General features: G+C 40.2%; 1 protein-coding gene across 1 annotated transcript in view; it reads left to right on the forward strand.

The window, feature by feature from the left end:
- GABRG3 (gamma-aminobutyric acid type A receptor subunit gamma3) overlaps positions 1 to 25966 on the forward strand; it is a gene marked incomplete at both ends in the record, with an annotated part of 410377 nt that overhangs the window by 54410 nt on the left and 330001 nt on the right. Inside the window, one exon of the mRNA XM_081230173.1 lies at positions 7736 to 7803. Coding sequence (XP_081086299.1) covers positions 7736 to 7803 — 68 coding nt within the window. The remainder of the gene's footprint in view (positions 1 to 7735; positions 7804 to 25966) is intronic.

Genomic DNA, 25966 nt, shown 5'->3' on the forward strand with positions numbered 1-25966 from the left:
ATCTTAGTAATTTCGAGTGTCCTACCTTTGAGTTCACTGATTCTTTCTTCTGCTCAGTCAAGTCTGATGCTGAGTCCCTCTAGTTAATTTTTCAATTCAATTATTGTATTCTGCAACTCCAGAATTTCTGTTTGTTTCTTCTTTATAATTTCTATCTCTCTCTCTCTTTTTGATATTCTTATTCTGCTCATGCATTGTTTTCTTGATTTCATTTAGTTGTCCATATGTGCTCTCTTTTCATTTACTGAGCATCCTTATGATGGTTATGTTGAACTCTTTGTCTGGTAATTCATATATTTCTGTTTTATCTCCCAGAGGTTTAATATGCTCCTTTGATTGGACCATGTTTCTCTGTTTCTTTGTATGCCTTGTTACCTTCTGTGGCATTTAGGCATTTAAAGAAATCAGCCACTTCTCCCAGTCTTTGCAATCTGGTTTTGTATATGAAGGACTTTCAGCTGTCTTCTGACTAGAAAGGCTGGTGATCTCTCAAGCCTTGTCTGGGAACGCATCCTCTCTGGGCTTTTGTGTGTAATCTAATTGAAGAGGTTTGCCAGTTTCTACTGAGGATCTTCCCTCGGGGTTTGTCTGCTGTACTGCAGACTCTGCTGACATGTCAAACCTATTGATGACTTTTGTTCTCAGTAGTCCCCAACTGCGTGTCCCCTTCCTGTCAGTGCTTAAATTCAGGCAAGACAGAAACCAGTCTCTTGGGCATTCCTTCCAAAAATCAGATCATTGGATGTATGTTCCACTTTTCTATTTCCTTATATGAGCTTTGGAGCATCTACCCACTGGAGCTCTGAAGAATTTGTGGTTTTGAACTTTAACCCCAGTGCTTTTTTCATTCTTCTGAGAATGTGAATTCTCAAGCTGTCTACCTTAGTAAAACATTTTATTTGAGTGTATACAAACGTGGAATCTCACCATTTACCTTTTTCCATATTATCATGGAAAAGTAATATTCCATATTACTTTTCCATATTACTATCAGGTCTGACCCAGGTCTGAGGTGATGGCAGTTTTATCTTGATCTTCGTAAACTCTTCTTGGCCCACTTGAGATCATATGCCTAAAGGATGATTGAAGAGAAGTGAGAACTTTAGAGTTGAATCCATAGTTCTGGGACTAGTGGAGATGGGATTAGCTCTAACACTATAATCAAAAGTCAGAACTGACCATATAGGAACCCTAAACCTGAAATGGGACCCATAACAGTGACTTCATCATCTAAATGGTCTAGCACTAAGCTATGTCAAACATTTTTGCATGGACCTAGGATCTTGGCAGAACTGTAATATTAACTAAGTTTGCCCATTCTATGTACCTCTTACCCAAATCTCTTCATCCACCCACCCCACTAACCTAATATTCTCCAAGCTAGAGAAAAACTTTTGAAAACACATCTCCATTGAGATCATATAGAGGAAGTTAATATAAGCCTCAGAGACAGAGTATTTTCACTTTAAGAAGAGGCTGGAAAGATTGTTTGTGGTGGTGATGGTGGTGGTGGTGGTAAACTCCCACTGAAGTCCCCACAATCCCTTTAAGCTTCATTGCCAAAGTTAAATCTCTGGGAGGTTGAGGGTGGAACTCTGGGGTTTTGCTTCTGTGAGGCTGCAGAATCCTAGATAAGTCACCTCCTCAATCGTGTTTTAACTTCCTGTCCTTAAATGGAAATGAAAATGGTATTACATACTGATTAAATGCAACATGCTTATTACAATGCTATTTAATATACATTAACAGTACTTTTGTCTGTAGGCATTAGCAGAAGGATGGGCAAAAGTACTTAAACAGAAGTTGGTGATGGAATAGGGGAGTTGGTCTACCTCATGCATCACCTTGCCCAGGGGCACTCTTAGTTCAGGTAAAGTAAGGGAGCAATAAGCTGGAGAGGTCAACAGCAGAGGAGCCCTCACTCCCTTTCCTCAAAGGCAGGGAAGATTGGAAGGGAGGTTCCCAGTTATGGGAAGAGCCCTTCTATTTAACCCTCATGGGCATGAGAGTTGGTATTATTTACTTCTCTTTTTTTCTATTCATTTGTTGCTATGTAAATGTTTCTATCAGTATATTTAAACTTTTCATGAAAAAAAACTTTAAGTGACCAGGGTGATTTTAGGCATAAATATTATTTGAAAGAATGACCAATGCAAGATTTTGGCATTCTTTTCTGTGTCTAATTCTAGGGGGCCTCAGAAGCCATAGCAAAAAACGTTACTGAGTACCTACTATTTACTTCACAACAATCCAACTAACCCCTCTCAGCCCCCATCATGAATTAGGTTTTGTTATGAGCTCATCTTAGACGTAGGGGGACTAAGGCACAGAGATGTTAAGAAACTTTTCAATATTACAGAACTGGTGAGGACAGAACCACTCTTTGCGGCCCGGCGGCCAGGAGACATGCTCCCTTGGCTGTTGCCCATGTAGCACATCTACTCAGCATTCTTTGGGGTCTCCATTCCTCATCCCTACTGCTGCCAGTCTGGGGTAGCTTGTTAGGACTTCCTTCTGTGGACAACTACAGTCACTCCACTCCACAGTTCTGTCCCTGTCAACACTTACCAGCCCTATATTCCATTTATTCTAATCTGTGTGTCTGTCATTGTCTATTTCTTGCTTACTTATGAGTGAATAGAAATGGTTTCATTTGTTCTAATGTCACCTTCCGTTTTTCCTTCTCTCAGGGAGTTAGTATAATTTCTGTTGTAACAGATGCCTATTTTCAGGAGTACCCTTGTCTTGGACAATCTCTTATCAGCTCTTTGCCTATTTGACCACTTGAGTCAGCCTGTAGTCACCATCAGGTTCCAGGGAACCTTAAAAAATTATTCCTCCTGTTGCAGTATTTAATCTCATGTGAAAATTTAACATGTAAAGTCCAAGAAACTATAATAACTCAAAACCATAATTTTCTACATATAGAGTACATGATACAATATATAGAAAACCTTAAAGTCTCCACACAAAAACTACTAGAACTGATAAGTGAATTCAGCAAGGTAGCAGGATACAAGATTAACACACAGAAACCTGTTGCATTTCTTTTACAACAAAATATCAGAAAGAGAAAGAAAAAATTTTCTGTTTAAAATTGCATCAAAAAGATAAAACACCTAGAATAAACCTAACCAAGGAGGTGAAAGACCTATACACTCTAAACTATGAAACATTAATAAAGGAAATCAAATATGATTCAAGGAAATGGAAAGATATCCTATGCTCTTGGATTGGAAGAATTAATATTGTTAAAATGGCCATACTGCACCAAGCAATCTACAGATTTAGTGCAATCCTTATCAAATTATCTATGACATTTTTCACAGAACTAGAACAAATAAAATCCTAAAATTTATATGGAGCCACAAAAGACCCAGAATTGCCAAAGCAATTCTGAAGAGAAAGAACAATGCTGGCGGCATAACCCTCCCAGACTTCAGACTATACTACAAAGCTACAGTAATCAAAACAATGTGGTATTGTCACAAAAACAGACATATGGATCAATGGAATAGAACAGAGAGCTCAGAAATAAACCCACACACCTTGGTCAATTAATCTTCGACAAAGGAGGCAAGAATATACAATGGGGAAAAGACAGTCTCTTTGGCAAGTGGTGTTGGGAAAGCTGGACAGCTACATGTAAATCAATGAAGTTAGAACACACCCTCACACCATACACAAAAATAAACTCAAAATGGCTTAAAGACTTAATTGTAAGACATGACACCACAAAACATTCTCTGACATGAATCGAATCAATGTTTTCTTTGGTCAGTCTCTCAAAGCAAAAGAAATAAAAGCAAAAATAAACAAAGAGGACGTAATCAAACTTCTAAGAAATGTTTTTAGTACCTGTTTTATTCAGGGTTGGCATTTTAGACATGTTCTAGGAAGTACCCCTTTATGACACCCATATGGGGCCCCTTACCAGGTAACTTGTTGGGCATTTTGGAAATTAAAATTGGGGTTTATTTTTCACAAGAGGGGCTGAAGTTTAAAAGGAATGTTGTACTATGTTAAATGTGGTTTTGAATGTCTAGCCCCAAAGATATTGACATCAAGAATTTTTTCCATTAAAATATAATTTATTTACTTTTTACCATGACAGGGTTTCTATATATATTTAAATTTTCCTGTATATTATGGTGTTTTGATATCTTAAAAGCCCTTCGCGATTGGGCAGAAACTGCCTCTTCTAGGGTTAGCCAATTCTTAGAGATGGCAAGGAGTCCAGCCTGGAGCAGGCCTTTGAACATACAGACTATTCAATCCAGAGTCATACCTCCTCTATACAGCCCTTACACCCCAGCAGGCAATACTCTTCTGTTTTAATCATCCCAGGGCCTGGTACCAGGCCACTGGAGACCACCTGTATAGCTGAAAGCCCACAGGAATTATTCAAGCTAGCCAAACTAGCCAACCCGAGCTATTTACCCTTCCCTGCTCTGCCTTTCCTTCAGAGACCCCAATTCAGATCAGGGCCTAAGCACCCCCTCCCTTGCCCTGTCTTCTGCCTCCTGACTACCCTTATGTCTTAACCATGTAGTCGGGCAAAGCATGCCATACCTCCTGTCTTTACGACCTGTGAATAAATCAATTTTGTTTTCCTGAGCCTCTCTTCTTGAGGCTGCACCTGACTGACCATCACATAAACAAATACAAAAAGGCTGAGTAATATTCCATATGTATATACTATGTTTGGTTTACCCATTTATCCCTCCATGTGCACTTGGCTTGCTTCCTCCTTTTGGCTGTTGTGAATGATGCTGCTGTGAACATGCGTGTACAAATATATGTTTGAGTCCCTGATTTTAATTCTTCTGGGTATATAACCAGAAGTGGAATTGCTGGGTTATAGGGTAGTTCTATTTTTTGTTTTTTTGAGGAACCACCATACTGTTTTCCGTATTGCCTGCATTATTTTACATTCCCACCAGCAGTGTACAAGGTTTTCATTTTCTCCATGTCATTGCCAACACTTGTTTTTTTTTGTTTTTTTTTAATAGTAGCCATCACAATGGATGTGAAGTGGTTTTGATTTGCATTTCCCTAATGACTAATAATGTTAAATGTCATTTCATGTGCTTATTGGTCATTTGTATGTCTCTTTAGAGAAATGTCTAAGTCCTTTACCCATTTTTAAATGAGGTTGTTTTGCTTATCTGTTGTTGAGTTGTGGGAGTTCTTTTTATTTTTTGGATATTAACCACTTATCAAACATATGATTTACAGATGTTTTCTCCCATAATGTGAGTTGCCTTTCCACTGTGTTAACTGTGTCCTTTGATGCACAGAAGTTTTTAATTTTGATGTAGTCCAGTTTATTTATTTTTTTCTTTTATTACCTGTGCTTTTGGTGTCATATACGAGAAATAATTTCCAAATCCAGTGTCATGAAGCTTTTCCCCTATGTTTTCTTCTAAGAGTTTTGTAGTTTCAAATCTTACCTTTAGGTTTCTGATCCATTTTGAGTTAATTTTGTATATTGTGTAAGGGTTCAACTTCAGTTTTTTGCTTGTGGGTATCCAGTTTACATAGCACCATTTGTTGAAAATACTTTTTCCCCATTGAATGGTCTTGGCATCCTAATTGAAGATCATTTGTCCGGGCTTAATCTGTAATCTATGAACTGTAAACCTTGAGTCTCCTGTGGCCAGTCTCTTTCCTGGGTACCACTGTCGGAGCCACTTTCCTAAAGGCTTCTTTTACTTTAGCATGACGCTGCTTTAACGAGAATTTACTTAAAACAGTTTATTTCCCCCAAGTTTTGTGTGTGTGTGTGTATGTGTGTTTGTGTTTTCCAAACTCTTCTCTTAAAACCTTTATTATACTACTGCACTTAATACTCATTTGACACTTCCCACTTCAAGTTGTCAAGGCTTTACATCTGTAGGCCCGTTTTATTTAATGAGATTAAAAGCCCTGGAAGCCTAAAGTCTAATAAGTACCATGAAACAACCAGAAAAATCTCTTGAAAAAAGTAGGTCCTCAACTGATTGACTTAACACAGCCTTTGTATAACATTACCAAAGGTTATGCAGCACAGCGTTTGGAGACAGAACACTTGCTGAACCCAATTAAGTTGAAGAAAGATGTTACTTACTGTTCAGAGTAGTTAGCAAAGCTCAGCCTAAAATGAAGAATAGTCCTTTTATGAAATTTAAGCACTAGACACATAGTACTTAGAATTGTATTGCGGTGTTTTCCAAAATGCCAACAGCTCTTTGAAGCTAACGTGGCTTGGTTGCGCTGACAGATGTCATAGTAGTTGGCTCCAGTTCATTGTCATTATTTTCATTTTCTTGGAGGTCCGGACAACATGGCTCAGGCTGCAGAATGCTGGTTACATAACTGAACAACAGACTGTGAGCTTACAGGTGCCACTCATAGTTCCAGAAGTAGAGTGCAGAAGTCCATTTGTGAATGATTAGTTAGCAAAACTGGAGGAAGCTCAAAATAATTGCAGATGCAAACACCCTTGTTTCCATAGAAACACTCTGTGTTTATGTGCAAAGGTTCAGGAGTCTTGTTCATGTTCCTCTGGGGCAGAAATATTCTGAAATTGGTGTTTTTCTCCCCGTTATCAGTTGCTGAGTGCTGGGGAAAGAGAGACTCCTCCTTTTCACTGGCACGGACCCCTGACTCAGAGGTGGCTGTCTCAGGAATCTCATTACTGGTCTCCCAAGTTCCATTTTTGCCAAGGAAAGTGAAAATGATTTTCTTTAAGGTTAAATGAGGCAATTTTACCTCATGCACGATGTTAGATATTACAGTTTCTTGTTATATGAATTTTACTCCCTTATAGTTGGAACGGTAATTTCTTGACTTACTAAAGTGTTATTCTTTTTCTTTTTTTGTTTTTTTTAAAGAAGATGTTGGGGGTAGGAGTTTATTAATTTATTTATTTTATTTTTGCTGTGTTGCGTCTTCGTTTCTGTGCGAGGGCTTTCTCTAGTTGTGGCAAGCGAGGGCCACTCTTCATCGCGGTGCATGGGCCTCTTACTATCAGGGCCTCTCTTGTGGTGGAGCACAGGCTCCAGACGCGCAAGCTCAGTAGTTGTGGCTCACGGGCCTGGTTGCTCCGTGGCATATGGGATCCTCCCAGACCAGGACTTGAACCTGTGTCCCCTGCATTAGCAAGCAGATTCTCAACCACTGCGCCACCAGGGAAGCCCATAAAGTGTTATTCTTTTTTGAGTTGTATGATTTGAAGTCTGTGATATGTGTGTGTGTGTTTCTTTAGGTAATAATGACACCAATAATCAGTATTTCTTAATCTCCTTTGGTGTATGTACTCTCCAGATCTTTGCTTTGAGTTGCAACCAGGTAATGGATAAATAACTTGAATTGTCCCTGATATTACTCATTACTTGGGTTTGATTTCTTAGCATAACTTTGACATTAAATTTCTGATGCAGTGTCTTATATTTTAACATTTTATGTTTTCTCTGCCATATAATCAGCTAAACAAATGCTACAGAGTATCTTTATGGTCATCTATCACTGGCAACTTGCAGCGTATAAATATCCTGTTTTTTTAGAATTTATTAAATACGAGTAAGATTCTTTAATCCTTTGAGAATTGTAACTACCTGGCAAGTCCCAAAGAAAAATACACCCCTTTCCCACATGCCGTTGAGCTGTTAGTGTGTGACTCAGAGGAAGTTGAGTAGCACTTTCCTCGGTCTCTCTAGCACAGTGTATTAACACACATTTGTTTTCTCCACAGTAAAACCCACCGTAATTGATGTTGACATCTATGTTAACAGCATTGGTCCTGTGTCATCAATAAACATGGTAAGAAGATATTTTCTTTTCTGATCTCACAGTCTTTGCATCAGTTCTTGCTTACATTCTCATTGTGGTTTCTGCTCGAGACTTATCATGCAAGTTTAAACTCACAATTGACTTATTAAATATGTAGTATTTATTGAAAGTTTAAACACTGAAAATGGTAAAACTCAAGGAGTAGAGATTTTGACACCAGCAATGAGATGTTGCTCTAATGATTAAAAAGTATCTCATCCCCATCTTGTCCACAAGTGTGTTTACTGTGCGTAGATTTCCAGATGATGTTATTTTCAGTTGTGCAGTCATTGGCTATGTCTGACCTCATTTATACTAGGGATGAATATAAATGACAGCTTTTTTACTTTAGTTCATTTTTCAAGATTCAAAAGACCTGCCTTTCAACATTTCTCAGGAAAGGATCTGAGATTACCTAGTTGATACTTCCGTCTCCCTGAGGGTAAATATCCTGCCTTTTTTTTAAACAGGGGAGAAAGTTTGGGATCAAGTATATGTGTGATTTTTCCTAATAGAAGAAGGCATTTTTACAGACGTACAAGCAAAGTGAGCTCCAGTAGTAACTATTTCTAGTGTAGAAGAAGGCCTTCCCTGTACAAAGTGCTTAGCTCTTAGGAAGGAGCTGGTATGTTGGCATCCACCTGTGTCAGAGTCTTCTCACAGGCGCCTCAGGCTGGGGTGGGCCTCCCTGAGCAGAATGTGGAGGATTCTAGGAGCAGGCACTTGCTTTGCAGGCCCAGTGACGCAGGAACCCCTAACGCTGGGGCCTTCTTTGTGCTTCCCTGCTGCACAACGGCTCCTGGATTTGGGGGATGCTTGAGGCTGAGGGAGGTTTGCAAAATGCCAACTTAAGAAGCCTTCCTTTCATTGCAAAGTTCTGTGGATGGAAATAATCCTTCCAAAATGAATAGCAAAATCCTTTCTTTTCATTGCCAGATATTAAAAGTGTTCATCTTTTTGTTGATGGTATAAAGGTTCCATGTGGGGCTAAAATTTATGGGTCACTTACTTTAAAAAAAATCCCCTATGTCATCCATACACTGGAGATGGGCCACTAGCAAAGAGGTGAAGTGAATAAAAGAGGATTCACCCCACACAACCTATGGGCTACAGATTGTGAAATGTAGACCGTGACTGTAATACTTCCTTTCCCTGATAAATAATTATTTAGTTCACCACACTGAGTAGTCATTTCTCAGTTTGTTTCTTATTTTGGAGTTTTATTTTCTTACACTAGTTCCACCACACTTTATTCAGCCACTGATTTATGTCTAACACTAAAACAAAAGTGCCTCCATAGATACATAGTCACAAAATTGTTTTAGGAACAGTTGCTTGTATCTGCATATCTAGGGATTATCATGAACTCCTGTAACCCTGAGATCTCCTTTGTGCCCAGGATTAGGTTTTGCTGTTGGAATTGATAGACTTTTCTGCGTGAAAATCATAGGCTGCAGAGGAGGCTAAAAGTAAAGTAACAGTCCCCACAGGGTGGTAAGGACTCTGCTAATGGCTGGCACCCCCTCAGGAAAGCCCACTGCAGTTGGGATATATTTCTCTGATGACGTCTTCTCAGTCTGGGATGAAGCCGATAGGCAGGGGTCTGCCAGGTGGGACAGGTAGGAAGGTCCCCAGTAAAAGGCAGGACAGCAGGTATGTGACACGACTGGGGACTGAGGGACTGATGTGCTGTTTGAAGGCCATGTGGGTGGGCAGGGCTGGGGGCACTGTGGACCTGCAGAGACTGAGGCTCTGAGGCCATGTGTGGTGAAGAGTCAGCTTCACCCTCAGCTCTGCCCCAGACAGACCGTGCTCTGGGGAGTGTGCAGACCCTTCCATCTGAGTATGTGCACGTCTGACTTCACGAGAGATTAGTTCAAATCCAGATTCATAAATAAACCATCATCGTGCCCAGAGAGCCAGAACAAAGGTAGATTCATGTTCCCAGAGGAGGGAATGTGCAGCACTCCTGAGAGACGTTTCAGAGGACTCAGGGTGTCAGGGGCTACCAAGTTGCTTTTTTTTTTTTAATTTAAATTTTTATTTGTAAAAACATTTTTTTTAGGTTCACAGCAAAAGTCAGAGGAAGGTACAGAGATTCCTCATATACTCCATGCCCCAACTCATGCATGGCCTCCCCCACTATCAACACCGCCTCCAGTGGGGGACATTTGTTATAGTCAGTGAACCCATGTTGACATGTCATCGTCACCCAAAGTCCACAGTTTGCACTAGGATTCACTCTTGGTGTTGTACATCTGTGGATTTGGACAAATATGTAACAACGTGTTTCAACCATTACAGAATCATACAGAGTAGTTCCACTGCTCTAAAAATTCTCTCTGCGTCTGCTTCCTGAAGGATTAGTAGTTCCAGCCTTTGTGTTCCTAGCACTTTTCCTGGAAGTCAGAATGATAAAGGGCTTCTTCTCCTATTGCTGAGCACATCACACATACCCACTATATCTATGAAACCAAATGACACAGTTTCAAAAGAATTGTAAAGTACTCTAAAGTGGACCGCGTGAAAAAGAAAAGCAATTCAAAAGTAGGGAACTGAGTGTTTAAGAGGGAATTGGGGATTGAGTCAGCAATAATAATAGAAAAAGTGAGAGAGACTAAAACAATCAAATTAAAAAACATTTTATGGGAGAAAGGCACAATTTAGAGATGTGTACAGGATTTAAGGATGTAAATTTTTATTGCGGTTTTGATGATAAGCAAAAGCCTGATAAAGTTATGGCTTTTCCCCCCTAAACATTCATTTAACAATCAAAGAAAGAGAGAAAACCACAATTTCCTCCTCCCCCTCCTCTCCTCCCTCCCACTTTTCTGCTTCTTTTATTGAGATTATTCATACTGAAGTTTCAGTTTCAGACATTCTCCCTGCAAAATAAAATGAAGTTGCATTTCGATCTCTTGTTTAACAGATTGATTTTCATTGTCTTGTCTCTCTTGGAGTTGTTTATGCTTTTTCCAGTTATAGAGGAGATTAGAAATGGTTCAGATGGGTTGAAGAGAATCTTTTTTTACAAAGCCTCAATCACATACTCTGTCTTTGTCATTATAACATATCTAAATGTGCACAGTTCCTCACGGAAATTACCCATCATTTGTTTCAGGCCTTGTATGGAAGCTGCATACAAGGGAGCTTGAGAGTTTATTTTTGAGAATATTCACCATAAGAAACATTTTAGTAATGGAACAAAGAAAAGTAATGCTTTGATACCTATTCTCTGCTATCAGTCTGTCTCATGTGATCTTCATGAGATCATGGTAGAGAAGATACTGCCTTTCCCACTTATTTGTGAGGAGTGAGCTGGAGCTGATGAGGATGGAGACCCCAGAGCAGTGGTTCTGACTCTAGCCCACTGCGTTTCTGTGGTCATCAGGAACGCGCAGCAGCAGCACCTCTAGAGCTATAGTTCTGACTTGGAACTTGAGATGAAAAGGGCTCAAGGGTGAGTCTAATGCTAGGATCATTTTCCTTTTATTAAAAAAATTAATAAACTTTATTTTTTAGAGCAGTTTAAAAATTTTTCCCAGCTTTGTTGAGATACAGTTGGCATATAACATTATGTAAGTTTAAGGTGATTGGATATATATATCCAGTATACTGCAAAATGATTAAAACAATAGGGTTAGTTAACACTTTCGTCGCCCTACATAGTCCTTTCTGTGTGGGTGTTGAGAACTTTTAAGACCTACTCACTTAGCAACTATCAAGTATATAATACTGTATTGTTAACTATAGTCACCATGCTGTACATTATATCCCTGGAACTTATTTATCTTAATACTAGAAATTTGTACTCTTTGACTAACATTTACGCATAAGTACCCCGGCCCCCCCTCCCTGGAAACCACCAATCTACTCTGTTCCTGTGATTTCTGGTTTTTAAGATTCTACATGTAAGTAAAATCATACAGTATTTGTCTTACTCTTTCTGACTTATTTCATATAGCATAATTTTAAATTTACAGAAAAAGTGAGTAGAAATCACAGAGCTATCATATACCTCTAAACACACACACACACACACACACACACACACACTCTCTCTCTCTCTCTCTCTCTTTCCTCATATTATTAACATCTTGCATTAGTGTGGTACATTCGTTATGAGTGATGAACAGATATTAACACATTATTATTAGCTGAAGTTTATAGTTTACATTAGGGTTTACTTTTGGTGTTGTACATTCTATGGGTTTTCACAAATATATTATGACATGTATAATGTACTCACCATTATTTTATCATACAGAGTATTTTCACTGCCCTAAAAATCCTCTATGCTTTACCTCTTCATCTCTACCCTCCAAGCCCTGGCAACCACTGATCTTTTCACTGTCTTCATAGTTTTGTCTTTTCTAGAAAGTCATATTTGGAATCCTCAGTATGTAGCCTTCTAAGACTGGCTTCTTTCCCTTTGTTTTTAAAAGAACTGGTATAACTCATCTGAGGATATCTAAGACTTGCAGTGGTTGAGTCAACACGATATGACTGTAACAGCTGTTTGTGATGGTGTGTTACCCAGAAATTAAGGGGGCGGCTGTGTAGATCATAGAGATGGGTTAAAAATCATTAGTATATGCTCCATTATATGATCCATAGCCAAAAGTATAAAACTTGTAGTATGGCGTGCAGCCAGGAGGGGCATGGGGGAGCATGGGGGCCCATGAAGCTCACTGTGACATCTCTGAACCTCATCCCTGCTCCTCTCACTTTTGGCTGCAGTTTTGAGACATGAAGTCAACGACCATGTGGAATCACAGATGGTCAGGAGGGAAGAAAGTAAATTCCATTCCAAGAAATCTGTTAACCACTGGAGGATGTCCATTGCTTTGTAAAACTTTTCTGAAGGCACCTAAGCTCAGGAAAGTCCAAAAGAAGTGAAGGCTGGAGCACCCTGGTGCCACCCTTGTTTTGGTCTTCTTTGCATTTATGCTGCTTAAGATTCATCACAGTTTTTGCATCTACAGTTTGATATCCTTCATCAGTTTAGCAATAATATTGGCCATTATTTCTTTAAACATTGCTCTGCACCATTCTCTCTCTCTTTTCACATCCTAGGACTCCAATCCTGTGAATGTTAAACAGTTCTTCCAAGTCCCATTTGTCCCTTATGCTTGTGGTTTTATTTACATCCCTTTGCTCTCCATGCTTCAATCAGTGGAAACCTTCCAATCTACTTTGTAGCATCCTAAGTTGCTGCTCATGTGTCTATTATCTGTTAAAGCCATCTGTTGAATTCTTTTTAAAAAAATATTTATTTTATTTATTTTTAAAATTATTTATTTATTTATTTGGCTGTACTGGGTCTTATTTGAGGCATGCGGGATCTTTTTATAGTTGCGGCATGCGGGATCTTTTTAGTTGCAGCATATGGGATCTAGTTCCCTGACAAGTGATTGAACCCAGGCCCCCTGCATTGGGAGTGCAGAGTCTTAGCCACTGGACCACTTGGGAAGCCTCAGCCATCTGCTGAATTCTTCATTTCAGTTAATGTAGTTTTCATTTCTACAATTTTAATTTGACAGTTTCTAATAGATGTATTGTCTCTGGTGAAATTCTCCATCTTGCAATCTTTTTTTTGAACACGTTAATCATTAATTTCTAGGCTGATAGCTGCAGTATCTGGCCATCTGTGGTATCATTTCTATTGTCTCCTTTGTTGCTTGTCCCCAAGTTTTGGTCTGCCTGGTAATTTTTTTTTTTTTTTTAGAACTATTTGGTCACATGTGTTTTTTTTTTGGCTGCATCGGTTCTTAATTGCAGCATGCGGGATCTTCGTTGAGGCATGTGGGATCTTTCGTTGTGGCATGTGGTCTCTTCATCTCAGTGTGCGGGCTTCTCTTTTGTTGTGGTGTGCGAGTTTTCTCTCTCTAGTTGTGGCACACAGGCTCCAGGGCACGTGGGCTCTGTAGTTGTCTACCTGGTAATTTTGATTATGTGCGAAAGTTGTAGAGACTTCACGCAACGTTCCCTCTCGTGTCTGGAGGTCAGAGCTGGTGTAGGGGCTGCTCTGCTGTCTTGCTGAGGCTCAGCTAGGCTCTGGTCCCCACCACCCCAGTCTTGGGGATAGCTCTGCAGGAGTCCCACCTGAGGGCTTGAGCTGCTTCCCAAGGCAACTCCAAAGTGGTCCAAAATTCTAATTTTTATATTTCGGACAGCATAAAATGGCTGAAAATTCTGCTCTTTTTAAGCCATTTTTATGACTGCTTTATCACCTCTTCCCTGTGCAGATTAGTCTGTAAACGTGTTGAGGGAAACACCGTGTGCTGTTTGGCTCATTTCCTCGTCATTCTGTCTCTCTAAAGCCTCACCCCTCCTGGTAGGGCTCCTTGGCTGCCCCAGACTCTGGTTATGCCTCGGCTCTGCCAGGTCCCTCACTCCTAGCAGCCACTCCCCACCAGCTCCTGCACATGGAGGCCAACAGGAGGTAAGTTCTGGGGAGAGAGGGCATGTACAAAGTGCAGTCAACCTGCTGACCCTGCCTTCTTGGTGTTGGGCCTCTTAAATCAGTTTTTAGATGTGTATTTTATCCAGGTTTTCTATTTGTTCTTAGTGAGAGTGTTGATCTGTGGCAAGCTTTCCCATAATAGCCACACACCTTTGATTTAAAATTTTAAGTTTAGGTAAGTTTGATTTCTATTAGTTGGCAAGGAAATAATTAGGAGCTAAGAGTTAAGCCCTATGAAACTTTACTGTGCGATTTTCTTCTTGCTTCAGTAACCTTCCCAGATGTCTTCAGATTAGTGAGAAGGGAGGGCTTTCTGAAGTCCATTCTGTCCAGGTTTTCATATAAATAATGACTCTTTGAGGGAAATTAAAGGGAATTAATGATATATTTCTTCTGGCAGCATTAGCTTTAGAGGAACAGAGCCATGGTCTGTTTGTTGTTGTTTGTTTAAGAGGATGGTCTTGTACGTAGTTTTAATATCTTTTTAAGAAATGAAAAACAATATTTATATTTATATATATTCATAAAGTGTGTGTGTTTGACATTTGGTTCATCACTAGACATAAAGCCCTTTCCAGTGTAACAGCAGTAGAAATAATAATGATGGTATCTAAAATATACATATTATTAAATAAATCAATAGCATATTGGAAGAGCCACATGGCATAAATGGGAAAGATTTCTGGAACTTAAAAAAAATCTCCAAGAATGAGAAAGAAGATGGCATTTAAAGGCTTTAAAAACTAGTGAAGTCTTTTTAAACCAAAGATCCAATGAGCCTCAGTCTGTAGCAGGTACCCATTTGACTGAACCCTTGAGGCCAGCACCCACATCTCTTTTTGGTGCCCTGGGACTCAGTCGAGAGGCCCTGATGAGTGTTTGTCAAATGAATGAATGAATAAAAATCATTTTCAGCCTCTGCCTCTCCTCTTATGTACCCATCGTGCATCTCTGTGTGTGAGTGTGCACATCCTGCATACCCATACACTTCCCATGTCTTTACGTTACATTTTCATCAATGAATAGATCCACTTACTTTGCTCTAATTGTATTAGCTTTTACACTGCTACAAAAATTTACACCTGACAAACCTGTGGAGCCTGTTGATATCATCAGCCAAGTTTATGGCTAATAGAGCTTAGGTGTAGGACCCTCAAGTCGTATCTCAAAGTCTGTGCATCTGGAAAGATGATAGAAACAACACCCACACTTTAAAGGAAATCAGTGAGAGCTATGCTAATGGGCATGTCTTAGATAAAACCAGTGCATTTAATTAATTTATAGTTCTACCATTTATTTTATTTTATTTTTTAACATCTTTATTGGAGTATAATTGCTTTAAAATGGTGTGTTAGTTTCTGCTTTATAACAAAGTGAATCTGCTATACATAAACATATATCCCCATGTGCCCTCTCTCTTCAGTCTCCCTCCCACCCTCCCTATCCCACCACTCTAGGTGGTCACAAAGCACCGAGCTGATCACCCTGTGCTATGCGGCTGCTTCCCACGAGCTATGTATTTTACATTTGGTAGTGTATATATATGTCCATGCCACTCCCTCACTTCATCCCAGCTTACCCTTCCTCCTCCCCGTGTCCTCAAGTCCATTCTCTACATCTGCGTCTTTATTCCTGTCCTGCCCCAATGTTCATCAGAACCATTTTTCTTTTTTTAGATTCCATATATGTGTATTAGCATATGGTATTTGTTTTTCTCTTTCTGACTTACTTCACTCTGTATGACAGACTCTAGGTCCATCCACCTCACTACAAATAACTCAATTTCGTTTCTTTTTATGGCTGAGTAATATTCCATTTTATATATGTGCCACATCTTCTTTATCCATTCCTCTGTCGATGGACACTGAGGTTGCTTCCAAGTCTTGGCTATTGTAAATAGAGCTGCAATGAACATTGTGGTACATGACTCTTTTTGCATTATGGTTTTCTCAGGGTATATGACCAGTAGTGGGATTGCTGGGTCATGTGGTAGTTCTCTTTTTAGTTTTTTAAGGAACCTCCATACTGTTCTCCATAGTGGCTGTATCAATTTACATTCCCACCAACAGTGCAAGAGGGTTCCCTTTTCTCCACACCCTCTCCAGCATTTATTGTTTCTAGATCTTTTGATGTTGGCCATTCTGTCTGGTGTGAGGTGATACCTCACTGTAGTTTTGATTTGCATTTCTCTATTGATTAGTGATGTTCAGCATCCTTTTATGTGTTTGTTGGCAATCTGTATATCTTCTTCAGAGAAATGTCTATTTAGGTCTTGTGCCCATTTTTGGATTGCTTTGTTTTTTGTTTTAAATTGAGCTTCATGAGCTGCTTCTAAATTTTGGATATTAATCCTTTGTCAGTTGCTTCATTTTCAAATATTTTCTCCCATTCTGAGGGTTGTCTTTTCATCTTGCTTATGTTTTCCTTTGCTGTACAAAACCTTTTAAGTCTCATTAGGTCCCAATTGTTTATTTTTGTTTTTATTTCCATTTCTCTATGAGGTGGATCAAAAAGGATCTTGCTGTGATTTATGTCATGAGGTGTTCTGCCTGTGTTTTCCTCTAAGAGTTTTATACTTCTGGCCTTACACTTAGGTCTTTAATCCATTTTGAGTTTATTTTTGTGTATGGTGTTAGGAAGTGTTCTAATTTCATTCTTTTACATGTGGCTGTCCAGTTTTCCCAGCACCACTTATTGAAGAGGCTGTCTTTTCTGCATTGTATATTCTTGCCTCCTTTATCAAAAATAAGGTGACCATATATGCATGGGTTTATCTCTGGGTTTTCTATCCTGTTCCATTGATCTATATTTCTATTTTTGTGCCAGTACCATACTGCCTTGATTACTGTAGCTTTGTAGTATAGTCTGAAACCAGGGAGCCTGATTCCTCCAGCTCCATTTTTCTTTCTCAAGATTGCTTTGGGGCTTCCCTGGTGGTGCAGTGGTTGAGATTCCACCTGCCGATGCAGGGGACACGGGTTCATGCCCCTGTCTGGGAAGGTCCCACGTGCCGCGGAGCAGCTGGGCCCGTGAACCATGGCCGCTGAGTCTGTGCGTTCGGAGTGTGTGCTCCACAATGGGAGAGGCCACAACAGAGAGAGGCCCACGTACCACAAAAAAAAAGAAAAAAAGAAAAAAAGATTGCTTTGGCTATAAAGGGCCTTTTGTGTTTCCATACAAATTGTGAAATTTTTTGTTCTATTTTTGTGAAAAATGCCATTGGCAGTTTGACAGGGATTGCACTGAATCTATAGATTGCTTTGGGTCATACAGTCATTATCACAATGTTGATTCTTCCAATCCAAGAACATGGTATATCTCTCCATCTGTTTGTATCATCTTTAATGTCTTTCATCAGTGACTTATAGTTTTCTGCATATAGGTCTTTTATCTCCTTAGGTAGGTTTATTCCTAGGTATTTTATTCTTTTTCTTGCAGTGGTAAATGGGAGTGTTTCCTTAGTTTCTCTTTCAGATTTTTCATCATCAGTGTATAGGAATGCAGCAGATTTCTGTGCATTTATTTTCTATCCTGGTACTTTACCAAATTCATTGATAATCTCTAGTAGTGTTCTTGTGGCATCTTTAGGATTCTCTATGTATAATATCATGTCATCTGCAACCAGTGACAGCTTTACTTTTTCGTTTCCTATTTGGATTCCTTTACTTCTTTTTCTTTTCTGATTGCTGTGGCTAAAACTTCCAAAACTATGTTGAATAATAGTGGTGAGAGTGGACAACTTTGTCTTGTTCCTGATCTTAGAGGAAATGGTGTCAGTTTTTCACGATTAAGAACGATGTTGGCTGTGGGTTTGTCATATATGGCCATTATTATGTTGAGGTAAGTTCCCTCTATGCCTACTTTCTGGAGAGTTTTTATCATAAATCGGTGTTGAATTGTGTCAAAAGCTTTTTCTGCATCTACTGAGATGATCATATGGTTTTTCTCCTTCAAGTTGTTAATATGGCTTATCACATTGATTGATTTGCATATATTGAAGAATCCTTGCATTCCTGGGATAAATCCCACTTGATCATGATGTACGATCCTTTTAATGTGCTGTTCGATTTTGTTTGCTAGTATTTTTTGAGGATTTTTGCATCTATGTTCATCAGTGATATTGGCCTGTTGTTTTCTTTCTTTGTGACATCTTTGGTTTTGGTATCAGGTTGGTGGTGGCCTCATAGAATGAGTTAGGGATTGTTCCTCCCTCTGCTATATTTTGGAAGAGTTTGAGAAGGATAGGTGTTAGCTCACCTCTAAATGTTTGCTAGAATTTACCTGTGAAACCATCTGGCCCTGGGCTTTTGTTTCTTTGAAGATTTTTAATCACAGTTTCAATTTCAGTGCTTGTGATGGGTCTGTTTATATATACTGTTTCTTCCTGGCTCAGTCTTGGAAGGTCGTTCTTTTCTAAGAATTTGTCCATTTCTTCCAAGTTGTCCATTTTATTGGCATGTAGTTGCTTGTAGTAATCTCTCATGATCCTTTGTATTTCTGCAGTGTCAGTTGTTACTTCTCCTTTTTCATTTCTAATTCTATTGATTTGAGTCTTCTTTCTTTTTTTCTGATGAGTCTGGATAATGGTTTATCAATTTTCTTTATCTTCTCAAAGAACCAGCTTTTAGTTTTATTGATCTTTACTATTGTTTCCTTCATTTCTTTTTCATTTATTTCTGCTCTGATCTTTATGATTTCTTTCCTTCTGCTAACTTTGGGATTTTTTTGTTCTTCTTTCTCTTATTGCTTTAGGTGTAAGTTTAGGTTGTTTATTTGAGATGTTTCTTGTTTCTTGAGGTAGGATTGTATTGCTATAAACTTCCCTCTTAGAACTACTTTTGCTGCATGCCATAAGTTTTGGGTCATCGTGTTTGAATTGTCATTTGATTCTAGGTATTTTTTGATGTCCTCTCTGATTTCTTCAGTGATCTCTTGGTTATTTAGTAGTGTATTGTTTAGCCTCCATGTGTTTGTATCTTTTACAGTTTTTATCCTGTAATTGATGTTTAGTCTCATAGCATTGTGGTCAGAAAAGATACTTGATACAATTTCAATTTTCGTAAATTCACTGAGGCTTGATTTGTGACCCAAGATATGATCTATCCTGGAGAATGTTCCATGAGCACATGAGAAGAAAGTTTATTCTGTTGTTTTGGGATGGAATGTCCTATAAATATTAGGTCCATCTTTTTTAATGTATCATTTAAAGCTTGTGTTTCCTTATTTATTTTCATTTTGGATGATCTGTCCTTTGGTGAAAGTGGGGTGTTAAAGTCCCCTACTATGATTGTGGTACTGTTAATTTCCCCTTTTATGGCTTTTAGCATATGTACTTTCCTTGTGCTGAGGTGCTCCTATGTTGGGTGCATAAATATTTACTATTGTTATTTCTTCTTCTTGGATTGATCCCTTGATCATTATGGAGTGTCCTTCTTTGTCTCTTGTAATAGTCTTTATTTTAGAGTCTGTTTTGTCTGATATGATAATTGCTACTCCAGCTTTCTTTTGATTTCCCTTTGCATGGAATATCTTTTTCTATGCCCTCACTTTCAGTCTGTATGTGTCCCTAGGTCTGAAGTGTGTCTCTTGTAGACAGCATATATACGGGTCTTGTTTTTGTATCCATTCAACCAGTCTGTGTCTTTTGGTTGGAACATTTAATCCATTTACATTTAAGGTAGTTATCAATATGTTATCTTCCTGTTACCATATTTTTAATTGTTTTGGTTCCTTATTGTAGGTCTTTTCCTTGTTTTATCTGCCTAGAGAAGTTCTTTTAGCCTTTGTTTTAAAGCTGGTTTGGTGGTGCTGAATTCTCTTAGCTTTTGCTTGCCTGTAAAGATTTTAATTTCTCCATCAAATCTGAATGAGATCCTTGCTGGGTAGAGTAACCTTGGTTGTAGGATTTTCCCTTTCATCACTTTAAATGTGTCCTGCCACTCCCTTCTGGCTTGCAGAGTTTCTGCTGAAAGATCAGCTGTTAACCTTATGGGGATTCCCTTGGGTGTTATTTGTTGTTTTTCCCTTGCTGCTTTTAATATTTTTTCTTTGTATTTAATTTTTGATAGTTTGATTAATATGTTTCTTGGCATGTTTCTCCTTGGATTTATCATGTATGGGACTTTCTGCACTTCCTGGACTTGATTGACTATATCCTTTCCCATATTAGGGAAGTTTTCAAATATAATCTCTTCAAATATTTTTCAGTCTCTGTCTTTTTCTCTTTTTCTTCTGGGACCCGTATAATTCGAATGTTGGTGTTTTTAATGTTGTCCCAGAGGTCTCGAGACTGTCCTGAATTCTTTTCATTCTTTTTTCTTTATTCTGCTCTGCAGTAGCTATTTCCACTGTATTATCTTCTAGGTCAGTTATCCATTCTTCTGCCTCAGTTATTCTGCTATTGATTCCTTCTAGAGAATTTTTAATTTCATTTATTGTGCTGTTCATCATTGTTTTCTCTTTAGTTCTTTTAGGTCCTTTTTAAATGTTTCTTGTATTTTCTCCATTCTATTTCCAAGATTTTGGATCATCTTTACTATCATTACTCCGAATTCTTTTTCCGGTAGACTGCCTATTTCCTCTTCATTTGTTTTGTCTGGTGAGTTTTTACCTTGCTCCTTCATCCGCTGTGTGTTTCTCTGTTTTCTCATTTTTCTTATCTTATTGTGTTTGGGGTCTCCATTTTACCCGCTGCAGGTTCGTAGTTCCTGTTGTTTTTGGGGTCAACCCCCAGTGGCTAAGGTTGGTTCAGTGGGTTGTTTATGCTTCCTGGTGGAGGGGACTGTTGCCTATGTTTTGGTGGATGAGGCTGGATCTTGTCTTTCTGGTGGGCAGTACCACATCCGGTGGTGTGTTTTGGGGTGTCTGTGACCTTATTATGATTTTAGGCAGCCTCTCTTCTAATGGGTGGGGTTATGTTCCTGTCTTGCTAGTTGTTTGGCCTATAGCATCCAGCAGTGTAGCTTGCTGGTCGTTGAGTGGAGCTGGGTCTTAGCGTTGAGATGGAGATCTCTGGGAGAGCTTTTGCTGTTTGATATGACATGGAGCCAGGAGGTCTCTTGTGACCAATATTCTGAACTCAGCTCTCCCACCTCAGAGGCACAGGCCTGATGCCCAGCCGGAGTGCCAAGACCCTCTCAGCCACAAGTCTCGGAAGAAAAGGGAGAAAAAAAGAAAGAGGGCTTCCCTGATGGTGCAGTGGTTGAGAGTCCGCCTGCCGATGCAGGGTACACGGGTTCGTGCCCCCGTCTGGGAAGATCCCACGTGCCATGGAGCGGCTGGGCCCATGAGCCATGGCTGCTGAGCCTGCGCATCCGGAGCCTCTGCTCTGCAACAGGAGAGGCCACAACAGTGAGAGGCCCACATACCGCAAAAAAAGAAAGAAAATAATAATAATAAAATAAAATAAGTTATTAAAATAGGAAAAATTTTAAAATTATTAAAAATATAAAAATTAAAAAGTAATAAAAAATTTTTAGAAAGAAAGAAAGAAAGAAGGAAGAGAGCAACCAAACCTAAAGCCAAATCCACCAGTGATAACAAGCACTAAAAACTATACTTAAATGAAGAAAAAAAAAAAGGCCAGACAGAACCCTAGGATAAATGGTAAAAGCAAAGCTATACAGACAAAATCACACAACAATGCATACACATACACATTCACAAAAAGAGAAAAATGAAGATAATATACATATATATCTCTATATAAAAAAACGGAAGAGAGCAACCAAAGCAATAAACATTATACCAATGATAAACTCTAAATACTCAACTAAGATAAACACAAAAGCAGAAATAAATTAGATGAAGAAAGCAAACCCCAACTCTACAGTTGCTCCCAAAGTCCACTGCCTCAATTTTGGGATGATTCTTTGTCTATTCAAGTATTCCAGAGATGCAGGGTACATGAAGTTGATTGTGGAGTTCTTTCCCTTTCATCACTTTAAATATATTGTGATACTCTCTTCTGGCCTGTAGAGTTTCTACTGAAAAGTCAGCTGACAGTCTTATGGGAGTTCTCTGTTGCTTTTCCCATGCTGATTTAAATTTTTTCTCCTTATCTTTAATTTTTGCCATTTGAATTTCATTGTGTCTTGGTGTGTTCCTCTTTGGCTTAATCCTGTATGGGACTCTCTGCACTTCCTGGACTTGGGTGACTGTTTTCCTTTTCCAGGTTAGGGAAGTTTTCAGCTATTATGTCTTCAAATATATTCTCTTCCCCTTTCTCTCTCTTGTTCTTTTTGGTCCTCTGTAATGTAATGTTAGTACACTTGATGTTGTCCCAGAGGTCTCTTAAACTGTCCTAAGTTTATAAATTCTTTTTTCTGTTCAGCATTAGTGATTTATTGCTGATATGTTCCTCTGTGTCATCCAAGGAACTCTTGATTCCTTCTAGTGTATTTTTATTGCAATTATTGTATTCTTTCACTCTGTCTGGTTTTCTTTGTATTTTATAACTCTGTTAAATGTCTCATTGTGTTCATCCATTCTTCTCCCAAATTCATTGAGCATCTTTATGATTATTACCTTGAACTCTTTATCCGGTGGATTGCTGGTCTCTATTTCACTTAGTTCTGGGGTTTTATCTTGTTTCTTTGTTTTGAACATATTCCTTTGTTGCCTCATTTTACCTAATTCTTTGTCTTCATTTATGTGTGTTAGGTATGTCAGTTACATTTCCCAATCTGGTATAAGTGGCCTTATGTAGGAGATAGCCTGTAGGGCCGAGCAGCACACTTCCCTCTGGTTCTAAGAGCTGTGTGATCTAAGGATACCCTGTATGTGGGCTGTGTGGGCCCTTCTTTGTGGCAGGGCCGACTGCTCTGGCTGTGGCTGTAGGTGATGCTGGCCCCTGGCCTGGTTGGCTGCCAGGCCTTGCCTTGTTTGGAGGCTGCCAGCCACTGATAGGTGGGGCTGGGTCTTGGCATGGCTGGCTGTAGGGCCTGGGGTCCCAGGGGTGGTGTCGACCTGCTGGTGGGCAAGGCTGGGTCCTGGTGATCCACTGTTGGATGGTTCAGATCCTGAGGCAGCTTGGGGGGTGATTGGAGCGTCCCATGGCTGGTGCCAGCCCCCTGGTGGGTGGGACTGGGTCCCTGCACAGCTGACTGCTTGGCTCGAGGGTCTCAGGACTGGTGCCAGCTTGCTGTTGTGTGGGTAAGCCCCCAGTGTTAATAAGCTAGAGGGAGGATTCCAAAAGGGCATTTGCCAGCACCAGTGTCCACTTGGTGAAACGAGCTCCCCAAATGGCTGCCGCCAGTGTCTATGTCCCCAGGATAAGCTCCATTTGCCTTCTGCCTCTCCAGGAGACTCTCCAAGATCAGCAGGTGGGTCTGACCCAATCTCCTTTCAAATTACTGCTTCTGCCCTGGGTCCCAGAGCATGAGAGATTCTATGTGCACCCTTTAAGAGTGGGTCTTTATTTCCCACAGCCCTTCTGAAGTTAAGCCCCGCTGGTCTTCAAAGCCAAACGTTCTGGGGGTTCGTCTTCCTGGTGCAGGACCCTGGATGTGGGGCTTGGTTCCCCTTACTCCTTGGGGAAAAACTCTGCAATGTAATTATTCTCCTGTGTGGGTTGCCCACCTGGCGGTTTGGGTCTCGATTCTACCACTTCTCTGTCTCTCCTACCTATCTTGTTGTGGTTCCTTCTTTATAGCTTTAGTTCTAGAAAATCTTTTCTGCTGGTCTTCAGGTCATTCTCATAGACAGTTGCTCTGTAAATAGTTGTAATTTTGGTGTGCCCATGGGAGAAGGTGAGCTCAGCGTCTTCCTACTCCTCCATCTAGGCTACTCCAGTCTGTATTAGGTCTTTTTAACCAGGAAGATATGTGTGTGCCTTGCCTCACTGAACAAGTTAGAAGGGGTGAATCAACAACATGCATAGTAGAGAAGAGAATGAAAAGAAATGTGTTAATCTGTAGTTCTGTCCAGTTGCTATTCAGTCAGTTCATACTGCTGGAGTGACTTAGGTTTTTGGAAAAGATACAGCAATTCAAAGCATGTTAGTTAAACACTGTTTTCTTTAGAGCTGCAACACTGTAAGTGGGGATTATTTACCTACCCGAATGTCTGATCTTTTGACAATTTATTTTCATGGAAATGATCACAAACATCATTTCAAATCAACTACAATGGAAGTAACTTAGGCTGCAGTGTCTGGGATTTCCCAGGTCAGAGAAACCATGAGGCACGGTGTCAGTAGCACAGCACTTGCTCAGGGCATCCCTCCATCATGGAGTTCTTCACCAAGGCGTCATCACTCCCCAAATCGAGATGAGGTTTGCAAGGAAGGAGTACCAGGAGTAAGAGCCCTCCTTCTCGGTGGTCCCATGGTTCTGCATCACCACTCTCCCTCTTTTCTTGAGCTTTTGACACCGCCAGCTTCCCCTGGTCCCTGTGGTAAGGTAGGTGGAATGGCCGGAATCACAGAAGCTGCATGAAACCTGCCTGTAACTTTCCCATTTTGGGAATGAACACTGTGCTTTCCGCATTTTGGGGTGTGAGCAATGCAGCTGACCATTCAGGCATGTGTAGGGCCTCGCCCTCTAAAGGGCTGAGCACAGGTGCAGAAGGGGGACTAGAAATGTCAGAGCGACCTCAGGAAGGCTGGAGGCTGGCACAGGGATATTGGCAAGGAATGAGAAAGGGAAACAATGATCATTCAAGAGCAAGAGTGAAAGGCGCGTATATCTTCTGTCCCTCATTGGTGAACAGTGAGGAGGCAGGCCTTCAGGGGAGATGCACGCTTTCCCTCTATGCTTCCAGGACTGTGGGTGGCACTGGAGAGCACCTTGTTCCCATGGGGGCTGTTGGCGACTCATGCTCCCAGGCGCATCCCGGGCTCCACAGCCTCTGTGTGCTCTGCCTCTGTCTTCCAGCCCTCCTCCTTCCAACCAGCCTGCCCTGGTGGAGGGGTCTTGTGGGTCCCTCAGCTGCCCCCTGTTCTTTTCCCTTGTGCACTGATGCCTGTCCTCTGCTCCCTGGGAACTTTGCTCCAGGAGCTATTTTCTTTGTATGTTTAATTGTTTCTGCCCTCTCTTCAGGCTTGCACAATATTTTGCCTGATCTGCTTCATAATTTCCTAATTGGCTTTCTTGTGTAAAATATTCTCTCTCTCATATCGTCTTCACACAGGTACCACAGCTGTCTTCCTGAAAGTGGGTCTGAGCTCATTGCTCTTCTGCTCAAAAACCTTGTGTGGGTCCCAGGTGCCTGTAGAACAAGGCTCCCCAGCTAGCACTATGGGTCTTCCAAGGCTTGTCTCCAGCCTCTTTCAGCCTCGCATACCCACTGTGCTCTCAGAAACGTGATGCTTTGGGTATGCTGGACTAACAGCCCTGCCCCTCCATTCCCTTATATTCCATGCCTCTGTTCTTCCTGATCCTCTCTTGGGATGACTGTCCAGTTTTTCTTTCTGTAAAGATTATACTCACTCTTCAAGGCTCACATTGACACCTTCCCTCACTCCATAGCACACCACCACCATTCAGTTGATGCCTTTTTTCAGCTACTGTTGCAATAAAAATGGACATGACAATAAAACCCCTCAGTGGTGGCACGCACTTCATATTCTCCACATCCCTATTAGTTTAAAGTATGTCAGACCCCAAACATTTTAAACTGCTCCTGGAGGTCACTGCTCAGGAGCTGTGCTCTTTTTTATTTAAAGTTGTACTTTTTTTTTATTTACAA

The sequence above is a fragment of the Mesoplodon bidens genome (genome assembly GCF_964165515.1).
Source record: "Mesoplodon bidens genome assembly, chromosome: 3".
In the NCBI taxonomy this organism is placed as follows: Eukaryota; Metazoa; Chordata; class Mammalia; order Artiodactyla; family Ziphiidae; genus Mesoplodon; species Mesoplodon bidens.